The sequence below is a fragment of the Cydia amplana genome, chromosome 3, assembly GCF_948474715.1.
Source record: "Cydia amplana chromosome 3, ilCydAmpl1.1, whole genome shotgun sequence".
NCBI classification, from domain to species: Eukaryota; Metazoa; Arthropoda; class Insecta; order Lepidoptera; family Tortricidae; genus Cydia; species Cydia amplana.
Window position 1 is genome coordinate 9,544,868 of NC_086071.1, and position 20,568 is coordinate 9,565,435.

Below are 20,568 nucleotides of genomic sequence, written 5' to 3' on the forward strand. Positions count from 1 at the left end.
GCTTGGAAAAAGTACAAACAGTTATTCAGTTTGTACATACAGGCCACAGACTTAGAACAGGGTTCAGACGAAAAAAAAATTGCCATTTTCTTAACCTGCGCAGGAGAAGATATTTTAGATATATACAATGGTATGACCACTTCTACATTAGAATGGGCGGAGTTGCTTAAAAAGTTGGATGAGCATTTTAACAACAAAACTAATACCGTCGTGAACAGCTACAGATTTTATAATTTACGACAAGAGCCAGATGAACCGGTGGAACGATTTGTTTTGAGGTTAAAAAATGCTGCCAAAACATGCAATTTTAAAGAGGAAGATAGAATGGTAAGGGACATGCTGGTGATAGGTGTAGGAGAAGCAAGTATTAAAGAGAGATTGCTGCGAGAAAAAGAACTGAGTTTAGACACTGCAATGGAATTATGCAAGGCTGCTGAATACAGCAAGAAAAATGTAAAAGAGCTAGAAGAAAAAGTAAAGTCGGTAAATATGGTAAAAGAAAGTTCTCGTCATAGAAAAGATGTAAAGAAACCGATTCATTACAATTGCAATTATTGTGGTGGGAAACATGAGCCAAGAAAATGTCCTGCGTATGGGAGAAGATGTGCTGTGTGCAACATTTATAACCATTATGCCGAAATGTGTAGATATAAGAAGAAGGAAGAAAAACCGCAGCAACAACGAAGATACACAAAGAACAAAGTTGATGGCATCAGGGAATCTACCAATGACAGCGACTGCAGTTCAGAAGACTTTGTGGTAGACTCTGTAAGTAGCTCAGATAGGTTACAATGGTATGAGGTAATAAATGTTGAAGGAGTAGATATAAAATTCAAACTGGACTCTGGTGCTGACTGTAGTACTTTATCACTGGAACTGTTTGAAAGCTTAAAATTAGACAAATGTAAACTTGGGGAACCCACAGTGTTAGTTGTTTATAATGAGGAAAAAATGAAAACTGTGGGATGTGTTAATTTACCATGCACTGTTAGGGGAAAAAAGGGCAGTGTAAGATTTACTGTTGTGGATATGCCTGTTAAACCGATCTTAGGCTTGCCTGATTGTGTTAGTTTCAATTTGATAAAAAGAGTAGATGCTGTAGTCTCAGGAGACAAGAATAAATTTGTAAAATTAAATAATGATGTGTTTACTGGATTAGGCAACATAGGTACATATTCAATAAAGCTGAAAGATAATTCAGAGCCAGTAGTTAAGCCCATTAGAAGAGTTCCGCAGACTATAAAGGAAAGACTTAAAGATACTTTAAATAATTATGAAAGTAGAGGAATCATTGAAAAAGTAGAAGGACCTACGGCATGGTGCAACAATCTTGTCATAGTAGAAAAACCAGATAAGTCACTTAGATTGTGCTTAGACCCCAAAGAGTTGAATAAAGCCATTCTTCGAGAAAATTATCAAATTCCATCACCTGAAGAAATATATAATTCACTTGCAGGTAAAAGTGTCTTCACAGTACTAGACATGAAGGATGGGTTTTTTCAAGTGAGTTTGGAGGACGAACAAAAACTCTGCACCTTCGGTACTCCCTTCGGAAGGTATTTTTTCAAGAGAATGCCGTTTGGCATTTCTTCGGCTCCAGAGGTAATGCAAAGAATAAATACAGCCATATTTAGTGATATACAAGGGGTAAATGTGTATTATGATGACATAATTGTTGCGGGGGACAGCTTAGCAGACCATGATAAAATTTTAAGCGAAGTAATAGATAGGGCAAGGAAGTTCAATGTAAAATTTAATCCAAACAAAGTCCAGTATAGAAGTGATTTTGTTAAATATGTAGGGTTGTTAGTGTCAAAATCAGGAATTAAACCTGATCCGGAACATGTAAAAGCTATTGTGGACTTGAATGAACCAAAAAATGTTAAAGAACTACAAAAGTTTTTAGGTATGTGCAATTATTTAAGTAAGTTTATACCACAATACTCCAAAACAACTGAAAAACTTAGGGATCTATTAAAAAAAGATGTATTGTGGGATTGGGGTACAGCTCAAAGTCAAGCTTTTGAAGAAATAAAAATGAAAATTAGTAAAGCACCTACCTTGGATATTTTAAAGAAAGACGGGTTGGTGACTCTACAAACTGACAGCTCAAAAAGTGGCATGGGAGCTTGTCTTCTTCAAAATGGTAAACCAATATCGTTTTATTCTAGGTGCTATACAGATTGTCAACAAAGATGGGCTCCCATTGAAAAAGAACTCTTTGCAGTTTGTCTTGCAATGGAAAAATATCACCAATTTGTCTACGGACGCAAAATAGTTGTTGAAACAGACCATAAGCCTTTAGTGGCGATTGTGAATAAAGACATCAATAAAATTTCAGCCAGACTGCAAAGAATGGTTCTTAAACTTTTAAAATATGAATTTGACATTAAGTACATACCAGGTTCTCAAATGTATGTTGCTGACTATTTGTCTAGGCATTATAATTCAACAAATGGGCAAGTAGAGCCAACACTTAAAGAGTTAGTGCATAGTGTGGAAACAGAAAAAGTATATGGACTAGACAAAGACTTACAAATATCAGAAAGTAAATTAAAAGAATTGCAAAATGAAACAAATAAAGATGGTAATTTGCAACAAATAAAGATGTGGTATAGTACAGAATGGCCAAAAAACGATAGAAATATTTATGGTGTGGAATTAAAAAAGTTGTACAAATTAAGACATGAGTTGATAGTTACAGATAATATTGTATACTTTGGAAATATGGTCCTAGTTCCTAAAGCATTAAGAAACGAAATGTTAGATATAATACACTCAGGGCATGCAGGTGTAGTAAAATGTAAAAAGAGAGCTAGGAAAGTACTGTACTGGCCAGGAATGTCAAGAGATATAGAGGATTATGTGTTAGCATGTAGAGCATGTGAAAAGTACAGGATGTCAAGCTGCAAACAGCCAATTATATCACATGAGATTCCTGATCTTCCTTTTAGTAAAGTAGGTATGGACATTGGCCACTATGCGGGTGAAGATTTTTTAGTGGTTGTAGATTACTTTTCAAAATGGATTGAGGTTGCAAAATTGAAAAACAAATCGACCACTAATGTTATAGTTGAGTTAATTAAGATATTTAGTACACTAGGCATCCCTAGGCAAATAGTCAGTGACAATATGCCATTTGGTAGTTTTGAATTCACACAATTTGCAAAGCAACATGGCATAGAATTAGTTAAGTCCAGTCCACATTATGCGCAATCAAATGGGCTGGCAGAGAAAGCTGTGGGGATTGTTAAAAATCTGATGAAAAAGTGTAATGAAAGCGGTTCTAACTTTGATTTAGCAATGTTACATTATAGAACCACTCCAGTAGCAAAGTTGGATTACAGCCCGTCAAAGTTGTTAATGAGCAGATTATTAAGAACAAATTTGCCCTGTTCCAAAGAAGTGTTAAAACCTAAGTTATGTGTAAATGTGAAAGAACAAATGATAATTAATAATTAAAAATCTAGGAACAATTATAATAAAACTTCAAAAGCTAAGAAACCATTTCAAAGAGGGGAAGATGTAATTGTTCAAGATGTAAATAGAAGTAAGTGTTGGTATTCTGGTAAAATAATAGATAAAGCCAGTGGACCTAGATCATTCATTGTTAAAAATGACAAGGGTAATTTAGTTAGGCGCAATGAAAAACATATTAGACATAGTAGAAATAAGTTTATTGTGACAAATCAGTATATGCTGGACTCTTCAGATGTGAGCCAGGCAGTGCGTGAGAGGGGTAGTCAGGAGAGACAGGATGCAACGTTGCTGCCTGCACCGCAGCCTCGTGCACATGTACCTGTTCCACTGGTGCCAAATGTACCGGCACCTAACCCAGAGCCATTAGAATTGCCTGTAGTTACAAGAACGGGAAGGTTGGTAAGGAAACCTGCCTACTTGGGTGAATTTGATTTAAGTTAGCTTCTAGTGGCTCCGGAGCTTTTGTAATTAGTATAAGCAGTCAATTAACATAAGGGGGGGATGTGACATATGTGTCATAAGTTGATTATCTGTGGCACTACGCAATTAGAACATGGCGTCAAGGAATACATATTATTATCATCTTAAACAATCTTTTATTTAATATACACAAAGTCCTGATCATTGTTAAAGCATATAGAACAGACACAAGTGTCATTGTAAATTAATTAGTAATAATCAACATGGCGCCACGGAAACAACATACTTAATTCGGTTCGCACTGGAAGTTGTGCATTTATTTCTTAGATTAGTATATATTTTTCCATAATCTACATTTTGATGCATTTACTATCTGTTAGTGCATAAATATTTACAATGCGTTCGAATTTTTTACACAGAACCTTACATGAAACTGTTTTTGCCAAGAACTCAGAAATGTACATATCGAAAGGATTGTATTACATTTAATACATTGCCAAGTTGTCGTCAAAATAGATTTACATGTTTTTTTAATTTTTTTATATTTGTGGGGTTACAAAACATGTTTCAAGTATTTAATATTAGTTGTCGTATTATTTAGTTATTGAACTTTGATTTTTTTTAAGTACTAGATGTTATTTAACTGTATATTCGTACGCTGTAGCATTATTGCTACGCCGTACGCTGTAGCATTATTACTACGAGCGTAGCACGGAAAAATATGTGTATGGCAAAAAATGCCCGAAGTGAAAAAAAATATTTTTTTTTTACTTTTAATTATTGGTTTACTTTTCTATTTTACTTAACTTTTTGCTGACGACTTTTTTGAAACTTTACGGGATCACATTTTCCGCCCATGTGATCAGGTATTCGTAGATATAATTTATTTTACAGGTGTAATAGTCATCTGCTTTAGATTGCGTTTAAGGTGGTTCGATTTTCATACAAAATTCAATCGACTTTCATTAAGTAACTACACACTATTACTACATAAATATTTCCGCATTTATCTTCTTTCGAATATTCATTTTCGCTAAATGAATAGGAAAACAATGTTTCATACAGAAATCATGCAAAAATCATAGTTAACTTTTCATCAATTTTACGTATGTGTGCGTCACAAATGTCGTGTACGGATACATTTGCGACGTTGCCATACCATTTCCGACGTTGCCGGGCTGACCACGGCGCGAATTTGAAGTGCCGTCATGTTTAGCGCAATTTTGTTGCACTACCCGATTTTGTTGAATAAGTACCCGAAGTTCGTCAGCTTAGCTAAGAACTATCATGGCGCGTTTTGTAAACAGTCGCTTTTTTGCTTACAAACGGAAGGTTCCCGGTTCAAATCCCAGTCATTGTATGCTGGGACATAACTTTTTGTATTTTTTTTTACACCTAAATTTCGTGTTGTGTTTTTTATTTTTATTTAATTTTTCTTATTTTCAAAAATCGATGGATTAAGTATGGGCTAAGCGTATTCGTTTAATTTTTACAAAGATAATTATAAATGATACTCTACCTAATCTTTTTGATTTGTACAATCAGGACATCCTCACAGCAATAAAAAAGAAATGTATAAAATTTCCTGTGGTTGAAAATAATGGAATTTTGCCTATGAATGAAAAACACAATTATTACTAGTTACTACCAGGTATGTAAATTATAACTTGATTATAACTTTATTAGAATCCATATTGTTGCATCATCTTTCTTCCTAATATTTTTTTCTATCATGATTCATGATATTATATTTCTTTCAGGTACAGGGACTACTACGGATAACAAATATAAAAAAATGTACTGTAGGTACTTGAATTAAAAAAAAATGATTTCCTTTTATTTTATTTTACAATTACCTACTACTTTATTAGAGGCTGGGCAGTAAGGGATTGCTTTACTTGTAGAACAAACTATTAGCGCTTTAAAAAAAGCGGCCAAGTGCGAGTCGGATTCGCCCATGAAGGGTTCCGTATTTAGGCGATTTATGACGTATAAAAAAAAACTACTTACTAGATCTCGTTCAAACCAATTTTCGGTGGAAGTTTACATGGTAATGTACATCATATATTTTTTTTAGTTTTATCATTCTCTTATTTTAGAAGTTACAGGGGGGGGGGGACACACATTTTACCACTTTGGAAGTGTCTCTCGCGCAAACTATTCAGTTTAGAAAAAAATGATATTAGAAACCTCAATATCATTTTTGAAGACCTATCCATAGATACCCTACACGTATGGGTTTGATGAAAAAAAATTTTTGAGTTTCAGTTCGAAGTATGGGGAACCCCAAAAATTTATTGTTTTTTTTTTATTTTTGTGTGAAAATCTTAATGCGGTTCACAGAATACATCTACTTACCAAGTTTCAACAGTATAGTTCTTATAGTTTCGGAGAAAAGTGGCTGTGACATACGGACGGACAGACAGACGGACAGACGGACAGACAGACAGACATGACGAATCTATAAGGGTTCCGTTTTTTGCCATTTGGCTACGGAACCCTAAAAACTGATACCTGACACTTACAAACTGGACTTCCTTGGGCTTTTCTACTAAGAATCGTCAGTAGGTATTCTCCATCCTAGCATAAAAAGATATCCTAAAATTAGTGATGGGTAGGACATCAATTTAAAATGAGTTTGTATGAGTACCTCATTTTATAAAATGAGGTGTTACAATGTCTTACTTCAAATGAGGTGAGGTACTAGCATATTTTCAGCGTCGACTATTCCATTAATTCCAACGGCGACAAAATATTTAATGTATATACATATTTATGTATTCATCACTTCCTTTAAAAATAAATAAATAGTAACATTTAATTGGAGTGCAATTCTGGAGGTTAAGAATAGAACTTTTAGGAGAAAGATAATTTTAGAATCAAGTAAAATGAATAGAGGAGTGAAGTAAGACATTTTTGCGGTACGAAGTACTGCGACAAATTGACAAAATGAGTGGTACAAATGAGGTGCCTCACGAGTGAGCGACTCAACACTACCTAAAATGTCGGTCATCACGTCAGGTTTTAGTATCAAAAATGTTTCCCAGCCTGCGTGACGTAGCGGAAACTAAAACTTCTATACAAATATTTGGGACATAGTTTTTATATTAGCTTCAGGATTCAACAAGAATATGCTAGTGATTCTGAGTTGGAAGAACCCAAAAAGATCATAATCTGTGAAAATCAGGTATTGTTTTTTTTTTTGAAAACGTTGATAATGTAATTTATTGATAATAGCTACCCGCCCCGGCTTCGCACGGGTTAACCAATTATACATAAACCTTCCTCTTGAATCACTCTATCTATTAAAAAAAACCGCATCAAAATCCGTTGCGTACTTTTAAAGATCTAAGCATACAGACAGACAGACAGAAAAGCGACTTTGTTTTATACTATGTAGTGATAGTGATGATGATGATACTGAATATCTGGGGGAAGCGCTGGTGGCCTAGCGGAAAGAGCGTGCGACTTGCAATCCGGAGGTCGCGGGTTCTAACCCCGGCTCGTACCGTCGTACCAATGATTTTTCGGAACTTTTGTACGAAATATCATTTGATACCTATTTACCGGAACCTATTTATATACCGATACCTATTTTTCGGTGAAAGAAACCAATGTGAGGAAACCGGACTAATCCCAATAAGTTTACTCTCTGGGTTGGAAGGTCAGGGCAGTCGCTTTCGTAAAAACTAGTGCCCATGCCAATTCTGGGATTAGTTGCCAAGCGGACCCCATGCGAGGAAGAAGAGATTGAATATCTGGGAGACCGACCAAAGCTCAGAAAATATATAAAAACCCAAAAATGCGCGTTTTTTCACAGATCAGACCTAGCTAAGAGATCAAACCCCTTATAGCAAATTTCATCGAAATCGTTAGAGCCGTTTCTGATATCATCCAAATATATAAATAAATATATATATAATAATTGCTCGTTTAAAGGTAAGATAACACAAAAAGGACAAAAATAAACAAAAAGAAATTACCTACTCGCACCAGTCTTGAACCCCAATCCTCTTGCACGTATTTCCACGAACATACCGTAACGCTATTGCAGTATACTTACGTTGTGTGAAATTGTCTACTATAAGCATCACGGAAACACTGCTTGCATGTGTGAGTTATAGTAGGAAAAAGCATGACAGCAACACTCCGTCGACTTTAAAGGGTGGTTTTTGCACAATGAAGTATTCAATGTTTATATTAATAGTTCAATATTTACTTAAAGAGTTCGCTAAACATAGTTTTAAGTAAACAAATACCAAGACCATTCCATAAAAAAATTAAACATGAAATTTTGCGAAAGTGGCACCATCTAGCGAGGGTTAAGCTTTGAGTAACCTAGTCGAACCACCTCAATTAGCAATAAATGATAATTTCTTTTGCATTACATGTGTTATTTTTATTAAAATCCACATTTTTCTTCTAAAAAGTAGGTAACTATTTTGTCGAGGGATTGGCATTGTATCAAATGTAATACATATGATTTTCCGAAACTGGAAAATCCTGGATTTTTTTCCTTATTTTTTAATAGTCTAGTATGCTCAATAGGTGACGAAAATCTAAAAAAATGTTTATATTTAAGGAATTTTGAGCCTTGCCAAGATAAGGGTTACATGCGTTCTTCTTAGAGACCGTTTCACATAAAATACCGAAAACGCAACACACTGTATACAGTTATAGCAACTACCAATAGTAATACTGTGAATAAGTCAAAACCGCTTATTTCTTATTTCAGGGGAAAATAAATTTAGGGGGTTGAGGGTTATTAGAATGAATGAATTTATATTTCATTTGTTAGAATATTCTTTGACTCGGAATTGCCTAATTTATTTTTTTAGCTAGGTACAGTAACAGTTTTGTTTAGTACTAACAAAGTTTCGATGCTTATGATATTAATTTCATCCACAAGGCGAAATCTCTTGAAGCAAAAGTAACAGATCACTTAAAATTTGAAAGTTAACTTCACTTGCTCATCATAGATATAGGTAGGTATAGCGTGTAATCTTTCGATAATTTGTTTAAATGACAGCTCATAACTTCGCGATTATTGTTTCCAAATCGAGCGTAGTGGCAGGATGGTGGACACACATGCATCGAATCCCGTAAGACTTGGATTGCATACTCCCAAAAAAATATCTAAAATGTTATGATATTTATGATCGATGTGTGTATGTCGATACGCAGAAAACAACGGTCTTAATCTTAAAAACTGATACCTTATAAGGGCCGTCGCCATCGCAGCGATTACGCGACGATAGTCCACCGATAAACCCGCGAACTCGCCGCCGATAACGTCTCGATAACACTTCTGAATAAATAAGGTCTTGGGTGTGTAAAAGCACATTTGCTTGTGATAACTAGCCGGGAGCGCGCGTTTGTGTTGTTTTAAAAATGCCTTGCTGGGATTACAGTGCGGGAAGATATTGTGGCGAATGCTGTTCGGTGAGAAACTCATCTACCTCCATTTTGATTGTTAAGTCTGGCAAAAGAAATAATCGAATTACTTACATTTACATGATACCCATGTAGTATAATGATGTGTGCATGCTTTTTGCGTGTGTTTGTTACCTAATGACAAAAATATATACCTATGTACAGTCAGCACTCGTATCATCGTCAGCATTTGCCAGCACCACAGCTATTAGGCATAGGCCCGCTCTTCGAGCACATCAGTCGTCATATGTTGAGGATGACTCACGCTAGACCGGGCCGCGCCCGGGCCGAGGCATCCGACATGTCATTTTCTATGACGGCTGATCGGTGATTACGTGGTGCTTTCCATAGAAAACGAAGCGCCGGGGGGCGGAAGCTCCGGCCCTGCCACGGCCCGGTCTAGCGTGAGTCATCCTTTACTCGTATCTATAATTAGCCTTTTCTTTTCATAATATAATCAACTCATCTTGATGAAAGGCTTTAATTAGGTACTATGAATTCAGAATTAATGTACAATTCAATTCTATTTATTTTGTACTTTGTACCGTGTTGATTGTATCATCGTGTTATTTTCCGAACGATAAAGATAAATGTAGATCAATTGATAAAATATATTATAATCTTTGGAATAAGTCACACTAACGTCAGAGATTATCGTTTGTGGAAATCGAAGTCGCTATATGTAGGTATACATATCTAGTTATGGTACGACAAGAAATTGTAGAAATTAAAAAGTGGCAACATTGTAGTGTCTAGTGTCGTCCCGTTTTCTTAGATTGATTTGAAAGGGACGACACTATACAATATTGCCACTTTTTAATTTCTACAATTTATTGTCGGACTGTAGTAAAGATTATTTTATTTTTGTGTCATATTTAGGTAACTTAGGATGAACTTAGGTACCAAAAAATAAATTAATATTTGTAATATGTAGACGTTTATACTACATACTAATAAAAGTAGTTAATATTTATAATGTGTGACGTCTAACTAAATATGAAATACTTTTAGTATTTATAGTACGGCTATTCATAGCCGTTACCTATCACAAATATATGTTTGTAATCAATTCAATACCTAACATTATCAGCCTCCCTGCAACTTGCGTTTAAAATTATCTGAATCAAGCTGACGTACTAATAAGTATTTATCGAATTTTGAAACATTGGTTTTACGAATGGGTTTTCTTTTCGTATGAGACAAGTCACACTTTTCGATGACTCACTGACAAACCCACTTACACAATAATACCCGCTGGCACAATAGACTCTATTTGCATATTATGAGAATTTGCTACAGTAATAGTCTGTGCATAATGGGTTATTCCTATTTCTATATAAATAGTCGTACCACAACATCACTTAAGTGGCTGTTGTTATTATTAATGTTGCGAAAATACTTGCATCGGCGAAAAGTCGTCAGTCTGTCGGTATTCTACAGGTTGCACTTCGGGGAGTGTGCTCAAGACCTACACGAGCTTATTCCACTGTCCCCATTCTAACCATCGGACTTCCATCCTTACTTGGTAGATATTCCACCAATTCGCACGAAGCGCTTTGCTTCCTCTTTTCTTATGCGCACTGCCAAGGAATGGAATTCCTTGCCGGCGTCTATATTTCTGAGCTCATATAACCCGGCAACCTTCAAATCAAGGATGAGCAGGCACCTTCTGGGCGAGCTCCATCGTACGCCACGTCTTCGCCTCGGCTAGTCTGTGGCCATGAGTAAGCCCATTAATAATAAAAAAAATGCTTATCTTACAACAACCCACAGTCCCACACCGTAGGTTTGAAACGAAAAAAAACTTCCCCACTTTACGTGTACCACTTTGTCAGCATGGTTGATTTATATATTTCCATGCCAAATTGCAGGATTTGCAGCTTTCTTGCACTCACCCTCACGGAGCAAAGCCGCTGCCGGAGAGACAGACGGACAAGGCGAAACTATAAGGGGTTCTAGTCGACTACGGAACCCTAAAGTGAGGGCTACGTTTGTATGGAAAAGCGGTTTGACCGCGGTCGTCCACTTTCTGTTACTTCTCGTAGCTTGAAGCGCGTTGATGTCTTTTGCCAACGGAATAAAAGTAAAAACGAATTATTACAAATACAAAATTACTCTTTTTAGCTTAAGGTGACGGTAGAGGTGGGTAAATTTTCAGATTCTGTCAATTTACCCCATTTCACACACAAGCGCACTTCACGCACACTACCTCACTTTACTGGGACAGGTCATTGACCCATCAAGTTTTTTTAAGATTGCGTTTTGAGTTTAGTGTTAACCACTGACCTCTTTTGAGGAACAGAAACTGTAAAAACGTTCCATTGAAAGAAGAAAGAGAAACAATACATTAAATCTTGCTCTCCTTGTCTGTTCATGTCACACGTGACGTATTTAAATTCTAATTTAATTCATTTGATTGTTAACTATTTTCTGCATATTATGGCTTTGTCGAGATACGCGTTTTGTAAAGTTAAACCGAATAAACCCAGATGTCATTAAGTCAGATGTAAAATGTTATTTACTACTCTATACGGTTATTCATAAGGCGAAAAATCAATTCAATTAAAAATTTAAATAAATAAAGTTTCGGCAGGGTGGAAATTTAATTAAGGCCGACAAAATAAAATTTAATAATATATGTCGGCTGATGTACCCCTAAGATCTTTACAGATTTACTTGTACGAGTATCCTATATTCGCTATTTATTTTGCTATTAAATTTATAAAATTAAAATAAATAATTAAATATTATACTGGCATTCCACCGCTATTATTTCAGTGCTGAACTGATTATCTTCGATCGTAGCCTTGATGATGTAGTTGTACTTACACTTACGGCGGTAGGAGCGGCAATGAACCCCGCGCAGCGTAGAACGAGAGGTGCGTTGGGATAAGTGCATATACATATAATTCTTCGTGCGTCTGTCTGTCTGTCCGTCCGTCTGTCACAGTCTATTTTCTCCGAAACTACTGGACCAATTCAGTTGAAATTTGGCACACATATGTAAATTTGGCACACAAATGTAAATTTGTGACCCAAAGATGGACGTGTAACGTAAATAAAATGTATTTTAGAGAATTTGAAATACGGTAGCCATTTTTGGGGGGGGGGGGTAAATGAAAAAATTAAAAAATGTTTTTTAAACTATATAGTGTTACATATCAAATAAAAGAGCTCATTGTAAGAATCTCAAACATAACTTTTTTTATAATTTTAGGATTAATAGTTCAGCAGTTATTCATGAAAATAGGCAAAAAATGATCATTCTCCGCCCACTTTCTCCGAAACAACTGGATCTAAAATTTTGAAAAAAATACACAAAGTAGTTCTTTACCTATATATGTCAGGAAAATCTATAAGAAATGTGCAGTCAAGCGTGAGACGGACTTAATATACGGAACCCTTAGAATGCGAGTCCGACTCGCACTTGTTTTTGTTTAGCTCTTATTAGGTTTAAGGAGTTTTATGAGTGAAAAAAGAAGTTTTTTGTTTTATGTGCCCGCGTTATTGCCGATCGATTGTGTTTTAAACGATAATTAGACAAAAAAACTTGTTTTTCACCCAACGAATATAGATCCCCATGACACATCTTCCAAGTCGCCTTTGGATAGGCTTAATTTTAAAAATAATTGAAATAATGTTCTATATCATTCATACTTGCAAAAAAAGACTAAAAATAATTTACGTGACCAATGCTTATTATTAGTAAATATCTTACAATTTAATATCTGATATATCACACGATACAAAAAAATGGCCGCAAAGTTAAAAGTTTATTTATTTACGTTACTAGTCCATCTTTGGATCACCGACTCTTTGTCATATGTGAAAAATGTGTACCAAATTTCAATTGAATTAGTCTATTAGGGGCAGACACACGAGTGATCTTAAAAGGGATTTTTTTCTTGAATGATTTGTATGTACTTACCCCAACGCACCTCACGTTCCACGCGGCGCAGCGTAATCAGTAAGTACCTAATAATTAGTGTCCGACCGAAACACAAATTTCTGTATATATAAATATTGTTGTCCTACTTGCTCGCCAACTTTTGGTCTTTGTCACATAGTTTAGTTTCATAATACGAAGTACTATTTCGTATGTTTCGGCCAGGCCGAAAGATTCGGCCGTTTTTTGGCCGAAACCGAAACTACGGCCGAAACATGATTTTATGGCCGAAACCGAAACCGAAACCGAATCTTCGGTCGAACACTACGAATAATCACAATGGTCTAAGTACCACAGACCCTACTGTCGCTTAAGTCCTTTATGCCAATCTCTGCCTATTAGAACTTATAAAAAAAAAAGAAACCGAGTAATTATATCCAACTACCGAACCTGCTTACAAATTTTCTCGAGATATTTGAGAAATGTGATATGCAAAGGAGAACATTCGAACAAACGAAAGTATTTTTGCCCAAGCTGAAACGGAGACCTTCGCCTACGCTCGGTCAGTGATGGTTTAGGTACAGTCAGCTGCAGGTCACCCCTGCATAGAAGATTGTATGCAGGGGTGGTACCTTTTCTCTGCAGCTGACTGTACACCTATAAAAAATTGTTGTACCTGCTGCAATTTTATACCGGTACCGTACTTTATATTTCAACAGGTATAGTACCTTCAAAACGAAGCGGTATTGATAAATAATAACGGTACCGTACCGCCTATAAATAATAATAATAATTCAGCCTATATACAGGGTGGTCCAAACCTTGACGTCCAAAAATTTTTTTTTAGATTCCTCACGTCGTGGGCTATCAGAATATACCCCATGTATGTTAGCCGATTTTTCGTAGTTATCGAGTTATGATTTTTTTTTACTTTTAACTTTTCATATGAAATTCCGGGGTTCCCATACAGAGTGGCTAAAAAATAACTGCATTTCCGTTGCCAGGGAGGTTGTAAAAGTTGCTCAGTATAATCCCAACACCTCCCTGGCAACGGAATGCAGTTATTTTTCAGCCACTCTGTATGGGAACCCCGGAATTTCATAGGAATAAGAATAAGAATAAGAATTGTTTATTGCCACATACATGAACATAAAATAGAGTTAGAATTACTTACATAATAAAATAAAACAGTTGTTATCATATACAAAACAAAAGTGAGAAGATCTTTGTATTAGGCACAGGGTTCCAGTCTCAGCGTGTGCCGGGCCTAGGTGCCCGGCGCTGGTTTTCAGACCGGTCCCAGACTATGGACGGTCGGAGAATATTACCTACATAGGAAAAGTTAAAAGCTTAAAAAATCATAACTTGAAAACTACGAAAAATCGGCTAACATACATATGGGGTACATTATGATAGCCCACGATTTTTGGACGTCACGGTTTGGACCACCCTGTATAGACAATAATCTCAACGCTAGCCCAATGCGGATTGGGGACTTCACACACAGCTTTGAATTTCTTCGCAAATGTATGCACTACGAGTATGCAGGTTTCCTCACGATGTTTCCTCCTTCACCGAAAAGCTAGTGGTAAATATCAAATGATATTTCGTACATAAGTTCCGAAAAACTCATTGGTACGAGCCAGGATACCAATGAGTTTTTCCTTACCGCTTATACCGTAAAGAAATAATGCAGTCTCTGCTTTGCACGATTATTGTGTGGACATAATTCTTATAATCACCGAAACATACATACCTCTACGCACAGAATGTCATTGAAATAAAACATTGTTTTTTATAGTAAATTAATATAACATTCGATTTATACACATAACAATAAGCAGGCCAGGCCGCAGCGATATTGGCCTGTAAGCTTCATCTCGGTCTCCAAATCCGCAAAACTCGCTGGTACTAAATGCTGGTCTTGCCGTTATTAATTATCTTGATTCTTGAAGATTATCAGAACAGCACGTTACGTAATCGCATACATAGACGGAACGAACGTAGGTGTAGACACTGCAAGTCTTTAGGTATTAAACGAATTACGTATTAATAGATGAGTAATATTTAAATGAACATATAATATTCTCTAACATAAATACAAGATTACAATTAATTGACATCAAAAGTCATTGACGTACAGAAGTCATATACATTTTTATAATGACGCAAAATTGATACCAGCATAATGAAAATCAATCCCAATCAGTAAAACGAGTTTTTAAACTTTTTTCATTTTAAGCGGGTTTTGAAGGAACAAGTTACTTAAATTCGATTGTAATCGTATTGTTTTAGGATAATTTACTGCTGTTTTCGACCGTTACGACCCGTAAATAACAACAACTCACATTTAAAATTTGACTGGAGCTCGACGTGATTATATTTATTTACCCTATTTTATGAAATACAATTTATCTACTGGTATACATTTTCGTATGCGTATATGATGAAATGTCTTTATTAATGTCAAAAACGAGCTATGACGATGTACACGTCTGCTTCGATGCAAGGCCAACGGCCATCTGACTCGAAGAAGAGTTTTGAGTGATGTCGTCAATGTATGGAAATTATACGAAAGTTTACATTTGGGATTGAATTTCTGTGTTGTATTTGTGAGTAAAAATATAAGTAGATAATAATCTGGTAGTTTAGTTATCTAGCCTTCAAAATCCCACAACAACTCAATTACTGTCAAAGACAAAACTGTAATGCGTCTTGCTCAAACGGAACTCCATATTTTGATTTTTGGACACTTTTAGTGTCGATTTGTAGAGAATTACAGGAAATAAAAAAAAAAATGGCGTGAAGAGCCGGTACACGGCTTCTTCGTGAACAGATTTGCGTATAATTTAATGCAGTTATTAATCATTCATTGAACAAATTGATTGCACAAAGTGAGGTCTAAATCGAAAACGTCATATACCGTCCCCTTAAGTTTGAATAAAGAGACAATACATATATACTCCGTAGATCAAACAAAATGTAACAATATTTATATGAAAACTTTAAATTGAATCCGGAGGCAGAAAATGAATTCCGATTATAAAATTACATATGTATTTGAAATACTGTTTATTGGCATTATTACGTATCTATTAAAACTTTGTGTTGGGTGAAGAAAAAAAATAGAAAATACACTCTTGCACGAAGTATTTTTACTTATGCCAGCCCATTATATACCTAAATGTAGGTATGTACCAACTATTTACTATAATTGCAGATATAGTTACAATGTAAAAAAGCAGATATAGTTACAATGTAAATAAAGGTCTTATCGCCGTAAGCAATTTTTTCTTTTTAAGTAACTTAGGGTATAATTTACTCGTTGCTACTCAGTGTTCTTTAAATAAAACAGTCGAATACTTTTGTTTAAAGTACAATTATTTAGCTTCGTTAATAACGACATGAAAAATGAAATAAAATAAAATATCATATCTGACGAGCAAAGCGAAGCGCAAGTGCACTACCTAATTTTTCTCGAAGCTCTTCGTCGTTATTTTGGACCCTCATAACTTAGGTTTGAATTATATCAGGTAAACAAAATTCTCCGGACATTAATTACTCGAAATTCTTTCACATTAATTGCGGGACGGGATGATTATGATACGGTCCTGATGCTTGATCCCTGAAATCCAGCAATAGATAAAATCTACGGCTTTTGTGTTACTTTAATTACGCGTAAAGGGGTGTTTACACAACCGTATTTTTTGCTCAAGTCTCGCAACCTATTTTTAGAGTATGAATGAATGAAGACATGCGTCATGACGGCGAGGCTTTAGGGGTCGGCGGAGCGAATTAACTTACGCGAAACCGGGGTTTACCAGTTACCATTCATTATTTGCTACGCTACTAGGGTCGAGTTCATTAATACATGGATCACATACCTACCTACTTTGTTTTGTAATTACAACATGATGTTGCACCGCCTACAAGTTATCTGCTTTGCCCGAAGGTTGACTGGTAGAGAATGCCTTTTGTAGCATTAAGTTCGCCTTTTATATGTTTGTATTTTCTTTTATGCAATAAAGATTAAACAAATAAACAAAATAGGCCACCAATAAGAAGGCTGGTGCCGGCGCGACGGTCTCGTGAAGCTTGAGGGAGTTTCTGGGCAAGGCATCTTTTATCGTCCTTGTATTTTCTCAGTGACACTTCAACTTGAATATAACTGTATCATTACAAAAGACGGAAACATATCCAATTAAAATCTAATTAGAATCATATGACGTTAGTTCCGAGTGTTCTATTACATTATAGTTTTATTGACGAGGCGTACTTCCCGCGGTGACGTAGGCAGCCATTCAGTCTCGAGTGCGGCGCGGGCGGCGCTCAGTGGCCGTGTGATCTACCCGTCGCGCACACGCTAGGGCATGGACATCCAAAAACACCAGTGTTTTGTTTTATTGAACAATACACTATCTACTGAGCCCGTCCCCGGTTTTGTTTTGTTTTATCAATGTACTACAGCGGCTCAATTAGCACGGGACTTCAGTGAACGCGTTTTGTTATTGGGCTTCAGCGTACCGGCCGGCGTTCTAACCTCAAATGTTTGCTGATTGACTGTGTGAGTGTTGTTTAGTTAAAAGTGACTTATGGAGGAAAGTTGGCAATACCAAGTGAGTTATTACTAGGTTTATACCCGTTAGGTAAGACTGCTTTACGTACTTACAAGACGACAGTGAACAGTGCCCGTTTGGATCTGAATTTTAAAAAGCTTGCACGTTTAAGTAATGGGCAATTTAATTTATCTGACAGTTACATCTTTAAACAGGCCGAGCGTTCTTTATTGTTGGTTTATGCAGAGAATTTGTATGCAATAGAGCTTAAAGCTTATGCTATTAAAGTCAAGGGGTAGAGGCTCGAGTAATAACAATTAGGTATGCAGACACGGAAGCGGATTTGAGATTAAAATTTAACCGTAACCAGTATGGTCTAAATTGGAATAGCATCCATGACGGTAGATTTGGCTTCGTGTGAAAATCCCAAGGCCTTTGGCCTAACCTTGTCGAAATGGTATCAAAAGGCAGGCGCATGCGTCTATACAATGTCGTGACGTCATCATTAATAAGAGCAGCCTTACTGCCGGTTTCATTTGTTTCCTGTAAAAAAAAATCTCACGCTGTTAGTCTTTTTGCGCGGCCTACAGTCGAACTAAGAATTATTAGTGCATTGTGCATTGTGAAGAGTGGAAGAAGAGGTGCTTACTTTCTGAGTACAGGCCTTTTCATTTTCGTTTTACTTAATTCTAAGCAAATCGTTGAGTAGGTACTTACCTATGTATTTTTTATACATCAATGAATGAAATGCAATGTTTAATATTTTTTTATAAATGACAGACTATAAACTTTATAAGTATGCGCTTCGCGACCTGTAATGTAATGATTATCTATACCTACATATTCTAAGGTACATAAACCAAAAATATTTCAACTCGCGTTTCCGCGTCGCAGGCGCCGGCGCCGCGCCTGCACGATCTACGCAGGTTACACGAGTGCGAGTCATATTCTTTGCCAAAGTTATGCGCGTGTAACATGAAACATATTATGACCTCCAAGTAAATATTGATTACACATAATCAGAGCTCAAACTGTTACTGGTCGTGAGCAAATGTTGTGAACAGTCAAGTGCGTCTGTCTATCACTAGGTTTTTCAACTGCTTGACTGAGGACTGAGATGAATGCCGTACCGATGTTATGTAAACAGTGTAAACATATATGTACTTATGTTAATTGACTGTGTGTACCTAAACCTTATTCTAACGCGCTAAGGCTATGTTAAAGTGTTCCTATTTGTTCTATGTAAGTATAATAACACAGACACTTTTTTGAATATTTATATTTTCCGATTTTCGAACAAGTGAAATGAGATACCTTTACTCAACATTAAAAATTAAGAAAACCTCTCTTCCTGCCTTGATGCCGGATGCTTGAAATGTCCGTTAATAATCAAACAAATTAGAATTAAGGCGATTGCGGATGTGTGTAATGTAAACGTGTCAAGAAATAATCTACCTTGGTAGGTATAAATTAATGTAAGGCCGAGTCAACCATTCCACAATATATTTTCTAATAAAAACCTAATTAAATTAATAGTTGGGCGATTTTACTAGGATATTAATAATTGGTTACAATTTTTTGATAATATAAGCTATAAGCGTAATTGTTTTCGATGTTCCTGTGTAACTGAATACTTATGTAACAATAAATAATTTTGCGAAACCCTAATGCCAAACCATTGCTTCAAGACGATAAACACATCATGCCTCTGGAGTCTCGAGACTATATTTATTGAACAATACATACGATTGGTCGAAACGCCCTCTACTATGCAACGTTTCATGCCTGAGCTACTTGGAAATGAAACTTTGCATAGTAGAGGGCGTTTCGACCAATCGTATTCGAGAAAGAACGGAGAGACACAATAACCCCATAGTTGCATTTACCTCACTTGACCTTATTATGTTTATTTATTATATTGTTTATAAGTTTGTTTATTAAAAAATTGCTTTCTACATTTACCGAATCAGCGGCACAGGGACAATCAATTAGTCAAACATCTTTAATTTGAATATCTAGGAAGAGTTATACATGTGTGGGATTTTCTTGTAAAGTGGTCTAGCGGTAAGAGCGTGCGACTTTCAATCCGGAGATCGCGGGTTCAAACCCCGGCTCGTACTAATGAGTTTTTCGGAACTTGTGTACTTACTACGAAATATCATTTGATAATTTACCAGTCGCTTTTCGGTGAAGGAAATCATCGTGAGGAAACCGGACTAACCCCAATAGGGTATAGTGTACCCTCTGGGTTGGAAGGTCAGATGGCAGAGTCACTTTCGTAAAAACTAGTGCCTACGCCAATTCTTCAATCGGGATTAGTTGTCAAGCGGACCCCAGGCTCCCATGAGCCGTGAAAAAAAGCCGGGACAACGCGAGGAAGATGATGACATGTAGAACTTAGTGTTGTGAATAACGCTTATTCTTAAACTTAAAGACTCGAGCCCTCAAGACTCTTAAGTCTTGAAGACTCGACTATATTGAGAATTGTATTTATTTATTTTACGCGTATGGATTTGCGCTAATATCTGCGTTTCTTTGTTTGCTCTAAAACATATATACTCCAAGCCGATTTTCCCACGTACGTATCGACTAACAATTGAAGCTAGTTATCGTGAGAAATATGAATACAATAGTGATTATTGCATAAAAAAGTAATGAAAATGCTCGGAAGTCGTTTTCCTGAACAGACCGGTGTGACGACTATCAATTTCGCGAAGACTGGGTATATCATAGAAGTCAGTAATGGTGGTTGTGTCGTGTAGAATGGGTCTTTGCTTGTCTTTGCTCAAAGTA

At 36.2% G+C, this 20,568-nt stretch overlaps 2 protein-coding genes across 7 annotated transcripts in view; both read left to right on the forward strand.

The window, feature by feature from the left end:
- The window catches only part of LOC134662505 (DNA-binding protein D-ETS-4), a 60,693-nt gene that overhangs the window by 13,288 nt on the left and 26,837 nt on the right, over window positions 1-20,568 (forward strand). Inside the window, exon 1 of one of the 6 annotated variants that reach the window (XM_063518753.1) lies at window positions 9,255-9,342. The exons of 1 other annotated variant lie outside the window; for it this stretch is intronic. In XM_063518753.1, coding sequence (XP_063374823.1) covers window positions 9,292-9,342 — 51 coding nt within the window. In that variant the 5' untranslated portion in view covers window positions 9,255-9,291. 4 more of the 6 variants (XM_063518757.1, XM_063518756.1, XM_063518758.1 and 1 more) reach the window with 4 other exon arrangements.
- LOC134662477 (uncharacterized) lies at window positions 345-2,087 on the forward strand. Its single transcript, XM_063518709.1, has 2 exons — window positions 345-768; window positions 1,457-2,087. The coding sequence occupies exons 1-2, from the start codon at window positions 415-417 to the stop codon at window positions 1,478-1,480; spliced, it is 378 nt and encodes a 125-aa protein (XP_063374779.1). The 5' UTR covers window positions 345-414; the 3' UTR covers window positions 1,481-2,087.

Coding starts and splice junctions, on each gene's coding strand:
- LOC134662477 (XM_063518709.1), top strand. CDS start 415: ATGGAATTATGCAAGGCTGCTGAATACAGCAAGAAAAATGTAAAAGAG. Junction 769..1,456: donor AAGACTTTGTGGTAGACTCT/GTAAGTAGCTCA, acceptor ATTCACTTGCAG/GTAAAAGTGTCTTCACAGTA.